The sequence below is a fragment of the Sinohyriopsis cumingii genome, chromosome 2 (assembly GCF_028554795.1).
Source record: "Sinohyriopsis cumingii isolate HCF-2022 chromosome 2, ASM2855479v2, whole genome shotgun sequence".
Taxonomy (NCBI): Eukaryota; Metazoa; Mollusca; class Bivalvia; order Unionida; family Unionidae; genus Sinohyriopsis; species Sinohyriopsis cumingii.
In genome coordinates this window covers 164752295-164769260 of record NC_142962.1, presented here as the reverse complement: position 1 = coordinate 164769260, position 16966 = coordinate 164752295, and the positions used below count along the sequence as shown (strand labels likewise).

General features: G+C 34.9%; 1 protein-coding gene across 2 annotated transcripts in view; it reads left to right on the top strand.

The window, feature by feature from the left end:
- The window catches only part of LOC149806245 (uncharacterized), a 32252-nt gene extending 18119 nt beyond the window's left edge, over nt 1-14133 (top strand). For both annotated transcript variants that reach the window (XM_089951194.1, XM_089951193.1), the window contains one exon: nt 11872-14133. In XM_089951194.1, coding sequence (XP_089807320.1) covers nt 11872-13025 — 1154 coding nt within the window. In that variant the 3' untranslated portion in view covers nt 13026-14133. The remainder of the gene's footprint in view (nt 1-11871) is intronic.
- Nucleotides 14134-16966: the final 2833 nt, after the last annotated feature.

The following is a 16966-nucleotide window of genomic DNA, read 5'->3' as shown; positions in this document are numbered from 1 at the left end:
ATGATCTCATCAGGTTTACCAGATTACTACAAAATGTATTACACCTAAATGATCTCATCAGGTTTACCAGATTACTACAAAATGTATTACACCTAACTGATCTCATCAGGTTTACCAGATTACTACAAAATGTATAACACCTAACTGATCTCATCAGGTTTACCAGATTACTACAAAATGTATTACACCTAACTGATCTGATCAGGTTTACCAGGTTTATCAGATTACTACAAAATGTATTACGCCTAACTGATCTCATTAGGTTCACCAGATTACTACAAAATGTATTACACCTAACTGATCTCATCAGGTTTATCAGATTACTACAAAATGTATTATGCCTAACTGATCTCATCAGGTTTACCAGATTACTACAAAATGTATTATGCCTAACTGATCTCATCAGGTTTATCAGATTACTACAAAATGTATTACGCCTAACTGATCTCATCAGGTTTACCAGATTACTACAAAATGTATTACACCTAACTGATCTCATCAGGTTTACCAGATTACTACAAAATGTATTACGCCTAACTGATCTCATCAGGTTTACCAGATTACTACAAAATGTATTACGCCTAACTGATCTCATCAGGTTTACCAGATTACTACAAAATGTATTACACCTAACTGATCTCATCAGGTTTACCAGATTACTACAAAATGTATTACGCCTAACTGATCTCATCAGGTTTACCAGATTACTACAAAATGTATTACACCTAACTGATCTCATCAGGTTTACCAGATTACTACAAAATGTATCACACCTAACTGATCTCATCAGGTTTACCAGATTACTACAAAATGTATTAATCCTATCAGATGATTATAATATGACAGAGAGCTTACGTTTGTTCGATAAAAATAGGTTTTCTAGCTGGTGTATACTGTCAGACCATTTATTCAATTTAGTCTCCCACACTTCACAACTGGACATACATATAGTTACAGGACATTACGGAACACTGCCATCTCATCTCTGTCTATCTCATCTCTGTCTGCGTGGGTTCGAGTCTCATGCACAGCCATGTGGGAATGTGAGGAAGCTTGCCAGTAGCTTCTTGTGGATTGTTGGTTCTTTCTGGGGTTTTCCTGGGTTCTCCACCATTTATACTGGCTGCCATGTATAGCCTATCTTGTGCTGAAAAATGTTGTTAAATCATTTAAAACTTCTGCTCAAAACTCTTGATGGAATTTCATTTGACTGGGTATTTGTATTACATTGGAGATAACCATCTGTAACCAGGTGTGCCTGTCATTTGCTACATTTCCTTAAAATTCTTGATGTATTTATCATGAACTGGGTAGTTATGCTGCCAAAATGGTAACCATCTGTGACTACATCCATCTGTTCTGTACTACAATCATCTATAACTACATCCATCCGTCAGTCCAGTACTGTATTTCCTGTTTGATGGAACTGGGTTACCTTTGTGATATGACAGGAGTATTATCCCTGGTCCCACCCCAGGAATTCCTTTGAGAGGTCAGAATTCAAATATTTGTTTGAAGAAATAGTTCAATTAAAATGACATTTTGAAGTATTTATAACCAAAGCCCTTTTATCATGCAGGATAATATATGTATGTAATAGATCTTGTATGATGACCCTTGGGTCACTGTCAGGAGGTAAGAGTACCCACCTAGGTTTAGGGTGGAGTTTTTGGAATCTGCAGTGAAAGGTGGGAGAATTTGTCAAAATGAGCCATTGCATATGCTTTCAGTTTGCTTTCCAATGAGTTTGACTAGTTATAAGACTATATTGTGTTTGTCTAGGTACAAAGACTCTATTGGGTTAATCTGTATACAAATACTATTGGGTTAATCTATGTACAAATACTATTTGGTTAATCTATGTTCAAATACTATTGGGTTAATCTATGTATAAATACTATTGGGTTAATCTATCATATATACTCGCGTATAAGCCGAATAATTTAGGAAAAAATAAAGGCCTGGAAGAAGAGGGGTTGGCTTATCCGCAGGCCAATGTCTAAACTTGACAGATTTTAGGTCTTTTTGTTGACTACAGTAATGGCTGTAAATCCTGGGACATGAAACAATAATTTTGTCTGTGTCCTAAGACACACGCATGCAAAATAGAGTAACATTCAGTGACCCGACAATTATTAAACTGTTATAAAGTACTATGATTGATTTTGTTATTATTTTGCATGTGCATATTTTCTGATTTCTCCAACATGAAGTTAATTAAAGGTAAATACAGACTTCATAATTCGTGGGCCAGTTGAGTTTACCAGAGAGACCATGCTAAACTATAATGTACAGTACTTACACAGTGCAGAGCGTGCATAGTGTCACTTAAATCCTTAGTTATTCCCATACATAGATGCAGGTGTTGCTTTATTCAACCAAATTGCATTCTTCAGCTAGTCCTTATCAGCTGTTTCATTTATGTTAGATCATGCGCTCACGAGTAATTTTCAATGATATAAGCAATCCTACAAATTGAGGTATTATTTTTAACATAGGTCACTTAAATGTACAAGGTATAGTGGGAAAAATAGATCAAATTAAGTTAATGTTGTCTTCCAAGGAAAATAATATACATGTTTTAGGACTCACTGAAACCAAATTAAATGCTAACCACAATGATAATCTGTTTCACTGTCCAGGCTACAATAACCCATTACGCAGGGACAGAGAGACAGTGGGGAGGAGGTCTTGTTGTATACATTAGGGAAGCTGTAAATGCAAAAAGGTGACTTGACCTGGAGTCACATGAAATTGAGAGTATCTGGGGGAAATTTATCAAAATAATGCAAAATCGTTTCTAGTTGGTTTCATTTATAGGCCACCTTTCTCCAAAGCAATTTGGAATTATAAATTTTTGAAACAAATGGAAAATGTTCTTACACAGGAGAAAGAAACAGATATACTCAGTAATATAAATAAGAACCTTTTCAATACTTAAAAAAGGAACAACTGGATGGAATTTATTGAATCATTAGGCCTAGACCAGCTGGTAAATGAGCCTACAAGGGTAACAGAAAAATCAAGCACTCTTATTGATCACATTTATACCAACCTACCAGACAATTTGGCTTGTGTTAACGTACCGAATGTTGGTCTTAGTGACCACTATCCTACTTTTTTGGCAAGAAAGGTTAAATGCAGGAGAGATAAGAAAAATACACACAAAACTATCACTTACATATCGTTCAAAAATTTTAATGAACAAAAAGTTCTCAGTGACCTTTGTAAAGTTCCATGGAATATGATCCAAAATTTGGATGACATAGATGAAGCTCTGAGGTTGTAGACTGACTTATTTTAGGGTGTAGTATCTAAGCATGCACCACTGAAAGTACATCAAGTAAAGACTGAAATTCAACCTAATTGGTTCACTACTGAAATCCTAGATGCTATGAAAACATGAGACCAATTCAAGGCTATAGGAAACCATGCACAATATAAAGTATGGAGAAATAAAATAACAAGCATGAATAAAAAAGCTAAATAAACTTATTATCATTCATTGCTTGAAAACAAAAAGAGCGACACAAACTCCATTTGGAAAGTCTTCAATGAACTCACTGGAGGAACACACAAAGATCAGACAAATAAAATTCACTCACTTCTGGTAAATGACACCATAGTCGCTGAAGACACTGCAAATGTTTTCAATGATATTTTTCACCAACATTACCACAAAGTTATAAGAACCAGTGATAGAAAACAACTTTAATGAACTGAAAAGGTTCTGGTCCTGCAGCAGCAAAATCTCTAAGGAGGTGTGTTTCTCTATCCTACCAGTATCAAAATCTTTGTTAAAAAATGTCTTAGTGAACTTGATACCAATAAATCTACAGGATTGGTCCATGACTCATTAAATCTTCTGCCTCTGCTATTGTAGATAGCATAACATTCATAATCAGTTTAAGTATTGCAACCTCATCTGTCCCCAAAATATGGAAAACTGCAAAAGTAACTCCTATTCATAAATCTGGTTCTAAGGATGATGCTGATAACTACCGGCCAATCTCAATGCAGCCAAACTTGTCAAAACTGACTGAAAAACATGTCCCTGGCTCATTCATGTTATATTTAACCAAACACTTGCTGTTACACCCTAATCAATCAGGCTTTAGACAGAAACGTTCATGTGAGACTGCCTTGATCTCTCTAACTGATAAATGACTTCAAGCACTTGACCAAGGTAGAATAATAGGATCTGTATTTGTAGATTTCAGGAAAGCTTTTGACATGGTGGATCATGAAATCCTTTTGAAGACACTGAAAATCTACCAATGTGATGAAAGAACAGTTAGATGGTTTACTTCATAATTAAGTGAGAGAACACAACATGTTTACATAAATAATGTTCTGTATGAACCTGGAACAGATTAGATATGGAGTACCACAAGGCTCTATTCTGGGTCCATTGCTATTTATTTTATTTATTAATGACCTGCCATTTTTACTAAGAGACTCAATATTATCAACAGATCTCTATGCAGATGACACAACATTGTCAGACATCCAAAACACAAAGCATGAACTCAAAAATTCTTTACAGAATGCCCTAAACAAACTGGAAAACTAGTGCACATGCAATGGCATGGTGGTAAATACTGGTAAAACTAAAATATTACTTATCTCAACATGGCAGAAGAGGAAAATTCTTGATAGTGATGAACTATGTCTGACATGGAAGGATACAAATTTGCCAATGTTCTGTCATGATAGACTACTTGGTGTTTTGGTCAGTAGTAACCTATCATAGAACTTAACATATCAAAAGGATTATGCTTAGATAAGTTGTATTTTTTTAGTAAAGTTTTGAATGTTAGATTCATTAGGAAAGGGATGTCAATGCTATAGTCAAGTTAACAAAGCTTGATCTATGATTTATCCAAATAAAGATGATGGGGGTATTGGGGGTTGGGGTGTGGATGCCAATTTTCTGTAAAATAATGCAAAGTACACGTATGAGCAAGAAACTAATACAAAGAAATAAATGGGACTGATACTGCCCATCTATCTTCATTATTGATATAAGCCAATATTTTAATGGGACTGATACTGCCCATCTATCTTCTTGAAGTTAAATTTATACCATTTCATTATTGATAAAAGCCAATATTTTAATGGGACAGATACTGCCCATCTATCTTCTTGAAGTTAAATTTATACCATTTCATTATTGATAAAAGCCAATATTTTAATGGGACAGATACTGCCCATCTATCTTCTTGAAGTTAAATTTATACCATTTCATTATTGATAAAAGCCAATATTTTAATGGGACAGATACTGCCCATCTATCTTCTTGAAGTTAAATTTATACCATTTCATTATTGATAAAAGCCAATATTTTAATGGGACAGATACTGCCCATCAATCTTCTTGAAGTTAAATTTATACCATTTCATTATTGATATAAGCCAATATTTTAAGTTAGATGAAAACTAAATTGAAAAATGTCATCCAGACTGGGAACATGTTCAGCCAATTATATGCAAGATCACCTAATTAATACAGGTGGATACTGTTAATTATCAAAATCAGGGACAATCTTAAGGATATAAGCATATTTTCCAAGCTTGATCAAAACTATCTCGGATGTTAAGGCCTCCAGAGTGGTACCCAGGTTAATATGACATTTTCTCCCTGAAAGGCACAGAAAACTATTTTGTAACAGTTACATACAACCCAATTTAGACTACTGTAATACAGTATGGGGTAATTCAAATGATAAAAACATAGCAAAGCTGGCACATCTTCAAAAAAGAGCATTAGGGCTAATATCAATGCAGAAAGAAAGCAAGGAAACTTTAGCTGGTAAGTTAAAAAATATTACCTATTAAAGACCAAATCTGTTTGAGAAAATCCAAATTAATGTGCAGGATATCCAATAATAGTGCTCCTGAATATTTACAATCACTATTCCAGTATAGGCTACCTGGTAATACTCCCCATCTGCAATCCATGTCTACCAAACAGTATAAAATTCCCAAACCAAATAAGGAATTATTTTAAAAAGTTCCCAATACTGTTGGGTTAATCTAGGTACAAAGACTATCATGTTAATCTAGGTACAAACACTCTGTTGGGTTAGTCTAGGTACAAATACTGTTGGGTTAATCTAGGTACAAATAATATTGGGTTAATCTAGGCACAAAGACTATTGGATTAATCTAGGTACAAATACTGTCAGGTTTTTCTTGGTACAAAGACTCTATCAGGTTAATCTACGTAAAAACAATCTATTGGGTTAATCTAGGTACAAATTCTCTATTGGATAAATCTAGGTACAAATACTTTTGGGTTACTCTAGCTACAGAGACTATTGGGTTAATCTAGGTACAAAGACTCTATTGGGTTAATCTAGGTACAAAGACTATATTGGGTTAATCTAGGTACAAAACCTCTATTGGGTTAGTCTGGGTACCAAAACTCCATTGGGTTAATCTAGGTACAAAGAATCTATTGGGTTAATCTAGGTACAAATACTACTGGGTTAATCTAGGTACAAAGACTATTGGGGTAATCTAAGTACAAGAACTCTATTGGGTTAATCTAGATAACAAAGACTATTGGGTTAATCTAGGTACAAAAACTATTCATTTGTTCTAGGTGGAAAGACTATTGGGTGAGTCTACGTACAAAGACTATCAGGTTAATCTGGGTACAAAAACTCTATTGGATTCATCTATGTACAGAGACTATTGGGTTAATCTATGTACAGATAATATTTGGTTAATCTAGGTACAAAGAATCTGTTGGGTTAATCCAGGTACAATGACTCTATCAGGTTAATCTAGGTACAAACACTCTATTGGGTTAATCTATGTACAGAGACTATTGTGTTAATCTATGTAGAAAGACTGTATTGGGTTAATCTAGGTACAAGGTTTATAGTGGGTTAATCTTGGTACAAGTCTCTATTGGGTTAATCTAGTTACAAAGAATCTATTGGGTTAATCTAGGTACAAAAACTCTATTGGGTTAACCTAGGTACAAATACTGTTGGGTTAATCTAGGTACAAAAACTATTGGGTTAATCTAGGTAAAATGACTATTGGGCCAATTAAGGTACAAAAACTCTATTGGGTTAATCTTGGTACAAATACTTTTGGGTTAATCTAGGTACAAATACTATTGGGTTAATCTAGGTACAATGGCTCTGTTGGGTTAATTTAGGTACAAGAACTCTATTAGGTTAATCTAAGTACAAAAATTCTATTGGGGTATTCTAAGTACAAAACCTGTTAGGTTAATCTAGGTACAAGGACTTTTGGGTTAATCTAGGTACAAAGTCTCTGTTGGGTTAATCTAGGCACAAAGACCTATTAGGTTAATCTAGGTACAAAGGCTATTGGATTAATCTGGGTACAAGACTATCAGGTTAATCGTGGTACAAAGACTATTGGGCTATTTTGGCACAAAGACTATTGGGTTAATCTATTTACAAATACTCTGTTGGGTTACTCTAGGTACAAAGGCTCTATTGGGTTAATTTAAGTATGAAGACTATTTACAAATACTCCATTGGGTTAATCTCGGTATAAAGGCTCTGTTGGTTTAATCTAGGTACAAAGACTCTATCAGGTTAATTGGGGTAGAAAGACTGTTGGGTTATTTTGGTAAAAATACACTGTTGCGTTAATCTAGGTATAAAGGCTCTATTGGGTTAATTTAAGTATGAAGACTATTGGGTTAATCTAGGTACAAAGACTATTGGCTTAATCTAGGTACAAAGACTCCACTTTTCCCCTACAGTAATGACTTAATATTTGTCAATTTAAAAAGAGACAACATGATTAAAACTTTTAAATACATTCTTGGTGAACTAATATGCAAAAGTGAACCATTTTCAGGAGTGTCTCCATTTTTGGTAGTAGTGGTGGATATGGGGAGAAGTGGTGTTTTTAGGATGTGTGATTGTGTAAGTCCTTGGCTTGGTGTTATAAATATGTGTACTCCTCTAATCCTACCTATTGTAATAAATATGAATGCCCCCATACATTTTTCCTAAAAGTAATGAACATGAATGCCTCCTTACAAAAAAGTCCTTAATGTAATAGATATGAATGCCCTTAAATCCTTCCTAAAGTAATGCAATATAAATGCTTTTTTGCATCCATCCTAAATGTAATGAATGTGAATGCCTTCTTATAAAGAAAGCCTTCCTACATGTAGTAAATATGAATGCCTACTTACAAATAAGTCCTAAACATTATAAATATGAATGCCTCCTTACAAATAAGTCCTAAATATGAATGCCTTCTTACAGATAAGGTCTTCCTAAATGTAATAAATATGAAAGTTTCCTTAAATCCTTCCCAGATGTAATAAATATGAATGACTCCATACAAATAAGTCCTAAATGTAATGACTGCTCCGGTGGCCTAGTGGTTAGAGCATCCACCTCGGATGCAGGAGGTCATGGATTCATCCCCGGCTGAGTCATACCAAAGGCTTACAAAAATGGTACTAACAGCTGCCTCGCTTGGTGCTCAGCATCAAGAAGTTAGTGATAGGACTGGTCAGCCTGGTGTCAGAATAATGTGACTGGGTGGGACATCATGCTACATGTCTACAGCATGATGCCCCAATGCTAGACATCACTATAAACTATCACACTGCAGACATTGTAGCAATATGACTGAAATTTTTTTAAAGCTACATTAAAAATACAAATCACATCACATCACATCCTAAATGTAATGAATATGAATGACTCATTAAAAGTAAGTCCAAAATGTAATATGAATGCTTTCTTACAAATAAGTCCTAAATGTAATATGAATGCCTCCTTACAAATAAGTCCTAAATATAATGAATGTGACTGATTCCTTACATATAAACCCAAAATGTAATGAATATGAATGCCTCGTTACAAATAAGTCATTCATAAATGTCAAGAATATCAATGCATCTTACAAATAAGTTCTTCCTAAATGTAATAAATTTGAATGTCCTCTTAGAAATAAGGAAGCACATGGAAATTGCATTTTACAAACTACATTTGGCAAGGTTGTACAATGCATCTATCACTTTTTGCTTTTTAAGAGTAATATCTACAGTTGACAAGGTTGTACAATGGCAGGCATGCATTTTGGGTATTTAGGAGTAATATCTACAGTTGACAAGGTTGTACAATGGCAGGCATGCATTTTTAGGTATTTAGGAGTAATACCTACAGTTGACAAGACTGTGCAATGGCAGGCATTCATTTTTGGGGTATTTAGGAGTAATATCTACAGTTGGCAAGGTTGTACAATGGCAGGCTTGCATTTTGGGGTATTTAGGAGTAATATCTACAGTTGGCAAGGTTGTACAATGGCAGGCATGCATTTTGGGGTATTTAGGAGTAATATATACAGTTGGCAAGGTACAATGACAGGCATGCATTTTGGGGTATTTAGGAGTAATATCTACAGTTGACAATGTTGTCCAATGGCAGGAATGCATTTTGGGTATTTAAGAGTAATTTCTATATTTGGCACTATTGTACATTGGCTGAGGCTTGCACTTTTTGGTACTCTTGTGTAATGTCTGCATTTGGCAAGGATTTACATTGGGGGCATGTCTTTTGGGTATTTAGGAGTAATATTTACAGTTGACAAGGTTGTACAATGGCAGGCATGCATTTTGGGGTATTTAGGAGTAATATCAACAGTTGGCAAGGTTGTACAATGGCAGGCATGCATTTTGGGGTATTTAGGAGTAATATCTACAGTTGGCAAGGTTGTACAATTACAGGCTTGCATTTTGAGGTATTTAGGAGTAATATCTACAGTTGACAAGGTTGTACAATGGCAGGCATGCATTTTGGGTATTTAAGAGTAATGTCTACAGTTTTCAAGGTTGTGCAATGGCAGGCATGCATTTGTGGGTATTTAAGAGCAATATCTATAGTTTCCAAGGTTGTGCAATGGCATGCATGCATTTTGGGTATTTAGGAGTAATGCTTCTGCTTTTACATGCAGTGTTAATGCATATAATACAGTGCCATTGTTATAAGACATGAAGATAAACTGTAAATGTTATTATTCATTAACGGATGTTTGTCTAATAAATAAGTTCTATTTATAGGTACTCTTTTCATATAAAACTGTCCTGCTGTTCACTAGTTGGAAATCCCCCTGCTTCTATGAAAATACTAAGTTGGAAATCCCCCTGCTTCTTATGAAAATACTAAGTTGGAAATCCCCCTGCTTCTTATGAAAATACATAGTTGGAAATCCCCCTGCTTCTTATGAAAATACATAGTTGGAAATCCCCCTGCTTCTATGAAAATACATAGTTGGAAATCCCCCTGCTTCTTATGAAAATACATAGTTGGAAATCCCCCTGCTTCTATGAAAATACATAGTTGGAAATCCCCCTGCTTCTTATGAAAATACATAGTTGGAAATCCCCCTGCTTCTATGAAAATACATAGTTGGAAATCCCCCTGCTTCTATGAAAATACATAGTTGGAAATCCCCCTGCTTCTGTGAAAATACATAGTTGGAAATCCCCCTGCTTCTTATGAACATAGTAAGTTGGAAATCCCCCTGCTTCTTATGAAAATACTAAGTTGGAAATTCTCCCTCAGTGAAAATCTTGGAAAAATCACTTCGGAGTTAAGGAATCAGAGCATTCTCAGGATAACAAATTTTGACTCCTTATTTTCTATGATACTCCCAATACAGATCTTGTGTTATAATTATCACTCCTAGCTTTCTAATATGCTCCCAATACAGATCTTGTGTTATAATTATGTCTCCTGGCTTTCTAATATGCTCCCAATACAGATCTTATGTACAGTTGTGGCTCTTGGCCTTCAAGGACTCCCAATACAGATATTGTGTACAATTATGGTTCCTGGCATTCTAGAACACTCCAAGAATAGATCTTGTTTACAGTTCTGAAAACACACATTAAATGCAATTGCTTTTATGTTACACACAGAAAAAAACTATTAACAGATAGTATTTTATTATAATATCAAACATCATTAAATAGTCCTCTTCAGTACTGTATAATATAAAGCAACATTATTAAATAGTCATCTTCAGTACTGTATAATATAAAACAACTTCATTAAATAGTCCTCTTCAATACTGTATAATATAAAACAACATTATTATATAGTCATCTTCAATACTGTATAATATAAAACAACATTATTAAATAGTCATCTTCAGTACTGTATAATATAAAACAACTTCATTAAATAGTCCTCTTCAATACTGTATAATATAAAACAACATTATTATATAGTCATCTTCAATACTGTATAATATAAAATAACATTATTAAATAGTCCTCCTCCATACTTTCTACAGATCCATATTGTTTATATCTTATTTACCCCTGTTGCAAAATAGTAGAAAGTAGGAGAGCAAAATTTTAAATCTCAATGAGAGACTGTTTTAAATACACTGGCTAAGAAGAATTACTTTGGGCAGATTGTTTAGAGTTAGTAATAGCATATATGATACATTACACTTGTTCCCTTTATCCTGACCCAAATGTTTCTTTTGTGCATAGAGGGGTAAGAATTATTTGCCAGATGCACAATTTTGAACAATGTTAAACATTTAGTATTGATAACTATGCAACTAAACAAGTTCCCTTATATCATTTTAAAATTCAGTTACAACATTGTTAAAAAGGTCCCTTATATCATTTACAAATTCAGCTACAGCAGTTTCAATATGTAAGTTGGAGGACAGCAAACAAATAAATTTTCAAAAGATTGCCTCAGTTTGCCCATGACTGACATTGTACCAATACCATACTAATATAGTAATGTAATATTGTACAGTACCTACTTTTCATATCAAACCTTGAGGGTAAAATCATAAATGTTCTATAATAGTTTCTTTTATCTTTTGGCACATACAGGACCTGTACTTGCAAATAATAGTGAGGCTGCAAGTTCTTCTTCAAATGCTGGAGGAGATGGGGATGTTGAGCAGAAACAGACTCTTCTAGACTCCGTGCCAACAGAGGAGTCTTGCACCCCGGTTTCAGACGGTAGCCATCATAGCATGCCTCAAGAAAATCACTCAGCAGGAACACAGTGTGATGCCTCAAGTTGTAGTGAAGAGGAGGAACCTGACACAGCAGTGAAGGAAGTGGAGGGATCACATCCTGTTCTTCCACACCCACTGTATGATCAGGATGAAACATCCCCCAAAAATTATGCAGACAATAGTGAATATGTACAGGAGAGACCAGAGACATTTTTAAATAGGAAAGATGTAGGATGTGCTAGAGCTATTAGCTCTGTCCTTCATGAGGAATCCGATACAGATTTAAAGGAACGCAAAGACACTCAGAAAAGATCCAGCTTTAGGGCTGACCATTTTCAAATGAGTGTGTACCACTCTCAGGCAGTAGAGAATGTTGCTAGCTGGTCTTCCGTTCATGACCATTGGTCAAGCCAAAATAGTCCAAGTCCAGTACAGATTGCATTATTGCTGCCACAGGGTCCGATCTATACAGTAGCAGATCCCAATCATGAGAAGATGGGAGTGCAGGTGCAGGATGGATCAGAGGACATTGAAGAAAGCAGTCTTCTTGCGATCAACAATACTCAGCCTCAAACTGTCCTTCCAAATAGGGCCAGTTTTCCACCACCTCTATCCATTGATGGACTATATTCCTACAGAAGACAAGCTCTTGTTTGTGAGACAGATGATACAATATTTTCTGATGGGTCAATTTATCAATCATTCCCAGGAGAATGTGCTGTACAGTGTTCTATGGAACATGAAGAAAATGCAGATTTTGACAGTCTGCATCCAGTTAATACTAATAGCAAGGCTCACGCACAATCAGCAGATCTGACAAATATCCCCTTTCCACCGAATCCACCAGAATGTCCATCACTGTTATCCAGCCAGTACTGTCAAATTGTAGTGCCATCAAAAGACCTGACAAACATTTCTATTTTATCTTTGACATCAATGCCAACACTAGGTCCTGGCTTTGTTGAACAGACTGATTCTGATTCATTAGTTAACCCCACTTATTTAGTGCGAAACAGAAGATAAGTATATTATTAAATCTAGGTCACATTAGCTTTGAGACAGAAATCTGATGATACATGTAATTTTAGGAGAGACAAAAGTACCCATGATGCTTTCCCATAGTGCTGTTTTTTTTGCAAAATGTTTTCATTGATGGCAAGACTTACAGTCGCTTGAAAAATTTCATTAAGTGCAGTCTGTATCATCTAAACCTTTATTTGTTTAAAAAAATAATTTCAGCACTTTGAAAGCACACAGAACTATGTTGCACAATTCAGATAACTCTGGATGAGAGACAGTTACTTAATTGAAGCATGTATACATATTAGTCTTGCATGGGAACCAGTCTAGAAATGGGTGAACATAGAGTATATATGGCGTTGGCTGGTCCTGATTGCTTGATAATCAAAAGTAAAATTTTAGTAAATAGAATCTTTGAGAGCTTATCCTGTTTGAGCTGGAAAAATATACAATGTGTTTTCATGGAATTTCAGTCTTTTTACAGACTTTGAAAGGCACATTACTGAAATTAGCACCAGGTTCTTTAGCTGTGGATAGAAAATACACATAAATTAATAAACTTTCATGGGGCATATGGCTTTTTCCACACAGAAACTTGCATCACAGATGGGACTATACTGAGAAATAATGGTTTGATTATTTAAGCATTTAGAAATTTGAAGTTATTGACTTTTTAAAATTGTGCTGTTTCCATAGTTTTACTGCTGAACTAGTTCCATGAGCCGTTCAAGTTCCTCTTAAACTTTTTGCTTTTAATTCTTGGAAAAATAAATTGTTTGTTGAATTTTACGGAACTTGTTTCTGCTTGTTTCTGTTACATAGCTGGAGACCACAGAGTCATAACAGTAGAAAATTATTGGTTATTTCGAAGGAGAGAATATCCAATATTTTGAGAAACAAGCACCTTTAAATGATATATTTGTTCTTAATTTAATCAAGGGGATGATAGTATGGTCTTAGGACCACCTCCTGTTTTTTTTCTTTGAGCGTCAAAGTTTGTATGATACTCCGTGGATTCTCACTGTCGCAAAATAGAAACCGAGTGGGTCTTTGGACTAAATGAATAAGACAAACACAATGTGAGAAAGATGTGAAATTTATGAAATGAATTTTATGATGTAAAAATATAATGAATCTCTCATGCTCTCAACATGCGATTGACTCAAATCACTCTACACAACATTCACACATCAAAAATAAACCAAAAATATTAAATCAACATGAAGTTCAGATCCAAGAAACCTCATGGACTGCAGATATGCTTCAAACAGTATTTTACACTACAAGAGAGATTCACATAATCTCGAATATGAACTCTGTTAAGATTGAAAATAATCTTATGAACACAACTAAGATTCAAAATAATCTTATGAACATAAAACGCAATTGGAACAACAATTGAACCAAACGTATGCTTCTAGACCCCTTGTACAGTCGCATGATTCCTTGGCTTGGCCCACACTCTTGTCGGCCGTTCGCACCCTTTATGGATCCACCACATGTACAGTCATATGTATACACACGTACAGACAGCATACAGCACCCTTTTTAATTTGCTACGTCTATGTCTGTGGCTCAGACTTATGTACATACATACATACGTATCGACAGCACGCAGCCTTAAATACTCTGGAAACTCCAGTCAGCTCTAAACAACTTTAGACAGCTTCAGACAGCTCTAGTCATATTCACATTCACAATCACAGTGACAGTCACAATCAGAATCATGGCCACAATCAGCTACAATAAAACCAAATTGGTCATAATAATAGTTTCTGTATAATCTCCAGATATATGATAATACTTTAACCTCTAATAGTGACTTGTAATTCAAAGTTCAAATCTGCGTTATAATAAATGCATTATTGCGCGATAAGACATTACAAACCGAATAAGCTTCGCATATCAAATGAAATGTAAATTTAACACTTATCCCTATGGCTGGAGAACAATGGAGAGAGTACACTCATTGACGTGATCCAAAAGGACAAGTGTCAGATTTAGAAATTGATCTTACTTAGGAGAGTGAGCAAATGTCAGTGTAAAATACCCGTGCACATCATGTTATTAATGTTCCTTCATCACAAGCAGTTTTTGGCTAGGTACATGTTAATACAGTCGCTTACCTGGAAAAACACTTATTCACCCTAGATAACGTTGTACGCATGTACAACGAGAAATAGTCAAATAGTTCTAAGGCAAAACCAAGTTATTTCTTTGCCTAATTCTGTGACCTGCATGGAAATGGAAATGAAGAAAGGAGAAAGAGAAAAGCAAAATCAAGATGCAAATATAAAAGGAAGAAATAGAAATGAAATTTAATGAAATAGAACAGGCAAGTATAAAGCACTCCCCTCAATAAATTTCAAGTTTTCATGTCACCCAGAAAATTAGGCTAGTACTCCTTTTAAAGAAGAAGAAGATCAATACTTCTCGCATTTTGACAAAATAGTTTAAATGTTTGAAACTACCAAGAAAGCACTGGATTTTGTTACTATAAAGTATACTTATCGACAAAGATCGTGAAGTTGACACTTCAATGTCAGTAGAAGCAAGTGCTGATTATGGTGTGGTTAAGGAATGTATCCTGAATGGTTATGAGTTGATACCTGATGCATATCAACAGAGGTTTAGGAATTGTAAAAAAGAAACCAGCCTCACCCATGTTGAATTTTCTAGGGAAAATGAATGACTATTTGAAAGGCAGTATGCAACTAAAGAGGCTAGCAAAGATTATTACAACCTTGGACAACTAATGTTAGTCGAAGAAAGAATTCAAGAATTGAGTCTATACTGACGTTAAGACTTACCCTTGATAAACATCTTATAGACACTTTGGAAAAAGTTGCTTGTTGCTCGTACAACTGGCTATTCCTTGTTTCATTTGTCAATAAATCTTCCTCTCAGCAAGTTCTTAGTAAGAAACCAAATCCGTCTCATGCGAGTTCTTACAAATACCAATCTTGCTCAACTTAGAGGACTCAAATTTCTGATTAGACTGATGTGGTTTTTTTTTTTAACATAGCTTTAACAATTTTAGTCATATCGTTATGATGTCTGCATTATGGCAGTTTAAAGTGATGCATAGCAGTGGGATAACTTGCCTAAGACAAGTAGCATGATGTCCTACTCGTTCACATTATCCTGGCGACAGAACGATATTTCAAACATTAACCTTTTAATGCTGAGTGTCAAGCGAGGCAACTGCTAGCACCATTTTTGTAAGTCTTTGGTATGACTCAGCCAGGGATCAAACCTGCGACCTCCTATATCCGAGGCGGATACTCTAACCACTTATACCACCAGAGAGATAGGTAATACTGATCAGAAATCCTTATCCCTTCCTACATGAACCTATTGCAAGAAAACATGGCACATTATTTCAGATGTCTATAGATTGAAAAATAAGCAACAAAATAAAGACAGAGCTATTATAAATGATTTGTTTCTAAGAGTTCAAGGCCTTGGTCATGTATTGGAAACAATACATTTGTGAGTCGACCAAACCTCAGTCTGACTTTATTATGGAGAATTATGAACCATTCATGTTGAAAGGTTCTATATCACTTATTGGTGATTCTGCCAAAACTATACCTATTAAAATATTACGGAATGTATGAGCTTCTCAAATTCTTTTATTATTAATTGCTTTGCCTTTATCTTGTTCTATTGAAATGTTCAATTTGAGGGAGTAGCGTGCTGCTTTGTTAATGTTCCGCACAATTTTGCAACTTTGTCAACAAACTTATTTTCAGTGCTGCGACCCTATTGTCATAAGTAACAGAATCAAAACCAACCAGTTTTGTAAAACTTAACAAAGAATTTAATTATCAAAGTTATAACTGAAAATGTGAGACACTGTTACATCCTTATGAAGTGAATCCAGAATAATCCTGATAAAGTTCTATGAAAGTCCTACATAAATGAAAAATTCAGTATAAATT